At 41.1% G+C, this 2860-nt stretch overlaps 1 protein-coding gene across 1 annotated transcript; it reads right to left on the reverse strand.

Moving 5' to 3' along the window:
* Positions 1-1838: 1838 nt before the first annotated feature.
* On the reverse strand, positions 1839-2579 carry LOC149187932 (uncharacterized). Its single transcript, XM_089409827.1, has 2 exons — positions 2355-2579; positions 1839-2192 (listed from the first exon to the last, which is right to left on the reverse strand). Exons 1-2 carry the CDS (start codon positions 2577-2579, stop codon positions 1839-1841), a joined length of 579 nt encoding a protein of 192 aa, XP_089265953.1.
* Between the last annotated feature and the right edge of the window lie 281 nt (positions 2580-2860).

Consider the following 2860-nt stretch of genomic DNA (forward strand, 5'->3'; position numbering starts at 1 on the left):
TCTCTTGGATCTGTCTTTGTAGGAATTTCTCCTTCATGTTCAAACATCCTTGAAGCTTCTGCTGAGACTCTTGAGGGTGAAATTGAAGGTGGAGGTGATGGCTCTCTGGCCTTCCTTGACTGAGGATTCTCTCGTTCTCCAGTCAACTGTCCTTCCCCTCTTTTAAGTTTCAACCTGGTAAGCATCAATACTTTGCAAGACAGTTAGAAGATCTTTGCACAAAAACCCTGAGCTCTGATACCAACTTGATCTGAATTTGAAACTACTTGAAATTTGTTTGCAAGGTATTCAATTCAGAATTAAACATGTTTAAAAGATTTCCATGTCTTGCAGAAAGAAAACACATGAAATTTTCAGCTGTTCATGACCCATTTAAGCATAGCAGAGTTATTTCCTTTTACTGTTAACACATTAAAACGAAGTTGTTCTGCAAAATAAATCAACCAAAAATGAAAAAGAAGTTGATAAAGTAGTTCACCCCCTCCAGGGCTACGTCTGTTGGGTCCAAAGCTCCCAACCTGGCTTGTCCTTGTTTTTATTAAATACTCAAATTGAAAATACAGTTGAATAGAAGCATCTACAGGAGAAATAGATGGTAAAAATGGATTCAAAACACTTGAATCCTTCAGGATTGACTATTGTATCACCTCCAATGGATACCTGCAACCCTATACAGTCTTCACAAAACTGGGCCCTAGTGGCTCCTAGAACTTTCACGGCTCCAAAACCTCTGCAAATGACCTGAGATGGCTGTAATACCTGCACCAATGGCTTCAAAAGGTCGAAAATACCCAAAATAAAAAGAAAATTCATCCAAAACCGACTTTCCTAGCCAAGGTTATGGCCATTTAAAGTTTATCTAGTTTTTCCCTAGAAAAACTCCAGCTAACTTTAGTTAACTCCAGATAGCTCTGCCAATTATGGCGGGTCTGCCAAATTTGGTGCTCCTGCAGATAAGCTACCGACCCCACTCGTGCTAAAATCTGGAAGGGCCCACAAAAGCGAGGTGCCAATTTGGCACAACCATTCCATTGTAGAGTACTTCTCCTTGCCCGAATTCTGACATATACATGTTCACCCACTTGGTACTCCCTAAAGGTCCTTTTCCAATCTGCAAAACGTTTTCGCCTGTCCTAAGCTACTTTTAAATTAACCCGCACTCTCTTAACCATTGCTTCCATCTCTTTTAACATTTCAGGACCCAGCATGAGTCTGTCTTTTGGTCCACCCCAGCTGGATGGCGTGCGACATTTTCAGCCGTAAAGTACTTTGAATGGGCTCATCCGCAAGGATGCATGATATCCATTGTTATAGAAAAACTCCACAAGATGTAAATACTCTTCCCATCGAGTGGCTTGTTGCATCACATATGACCTCAGCATGTCCTCCACCACTTGATTCACCCGCTCAGTCTGTCCGTCAGTCTGCGGATGATACGCGGTGCTAAAATTCAATTGAGTTCCCAGACCTTCAAACAAGGTCTTCCAAAAGGTTGATGTGAATTTAACATTGCGATCAGATATTATAGTTTTTGGTAGCCCATGGAGCTTAAATATGTTCTGCATAAAAACATTTGCAATTTGTGTTGCACGATACGTAGATTGAACTGGTATGAAGTGGGCTGACTTACTGAGTTTGTCCACTACAACCATAATAGAGTCATTATTCCTCTTGGACTTCGGTAACCCTGTAATAAAGTCCATGGTGATAATCTCCCACTTCCATTCTGGTATAGGTAATGGTTGTAGCAAACCCGTAGGGTGTTGATGTTCAGCCTTAACCTGTTGACATTCTATACATCGTGCCAGATATTCTATTACATCTCTTTTCATGCCTGGCTAGTGATATTCCCTCCGAAGCAAAGTGATTAACTTTTGATAACCCGGGTGTCCCGCATAAGGACTTTTATGATATTCATCCAGAATCTTTTCCTTAATATCACCCTGATTGGGCACATATATCCTTTTCTTGTAGCATAAAATGCCTGCTGCGTCCAATTCATAACCTTGTTGCATTATGTGGATGTTTAAGTTCTGCACTAGCTGTTTCTTTTGCTCGTAGATTTGATATTGTTCAGCAGCCTTTTTAATTTCTTTGCTAAGGGTAGACAGTCCTTCACTAAGGCCAATTTCATAGAGAGAATGCACCTTTCGGCTTAGAGCATCCGCCACCTGGTTTTCTTTTCCTTTTAGCTGTTTGATTTCAAAATCAAAACCGCCCAAAAAGTCCACCCACCTAGCTTGCCTAGCGTTTAAAGTTGGTTGACTAAAGTACCTAGTTAAGCTATGGTGATCTGTCATCAATAAAAATTTTCTTCCCACCAAATAATGGCGCCACATTTTTAGTGCATGTACTACAACTGTTAGTTCTAGATCATAGGAAGAATACTTCTGCTCATGTTCTTTCAATTTTCTTGATTCGTATGCGATCAGTTTCCCTTCTTGCATCAACACCCCACCTACACCCTCTTTGCTTGCATCTATGTAGACTATGCAATCTTTTTCCGGGTCTGCAATACTCAGCACAGGTGCAGTGGTGAGCAGATATTTGAGCTGTTCAAAGCTCCGTTGACACGCCATTGTCCACTTAAATATTTTTCCTTTCTTCTGCAAGGAGGTGATAGGGTATGCAACCCTGGAAAAGCCTTCCACGAACCGCCTATAATATCCAGCCAGCCCCATGAAATATCTGATATCTGCCACGTCCTTTGGTGTTGGCCATTCCATTATGGTTTTAATCTTTTCAGGGTCCACAACAATGCCTTCCTTGGTGATGATATGCCCCAAATACTGGATCTACTCTTTATAAAAGTCGCATTTTCTAAATTTACCATATAGCTGATGTTCCCGTAGTGTCTGTC

Source organism: Pinus tabuliformis, chromosome 3_1 (genome assembly GCF_031772625.1).
Source record: "Pinus tabuliformis cultivar Carrire ecotype Pingquan chromosome 3_1, CPIR1, whole genome shotgun sequence".
NCBI lineage: Eukaryota > Viridiplantae > Streptophyta > Pinopsida > Pinales > Pinaceae > Pinus > Pinus tabuliformis.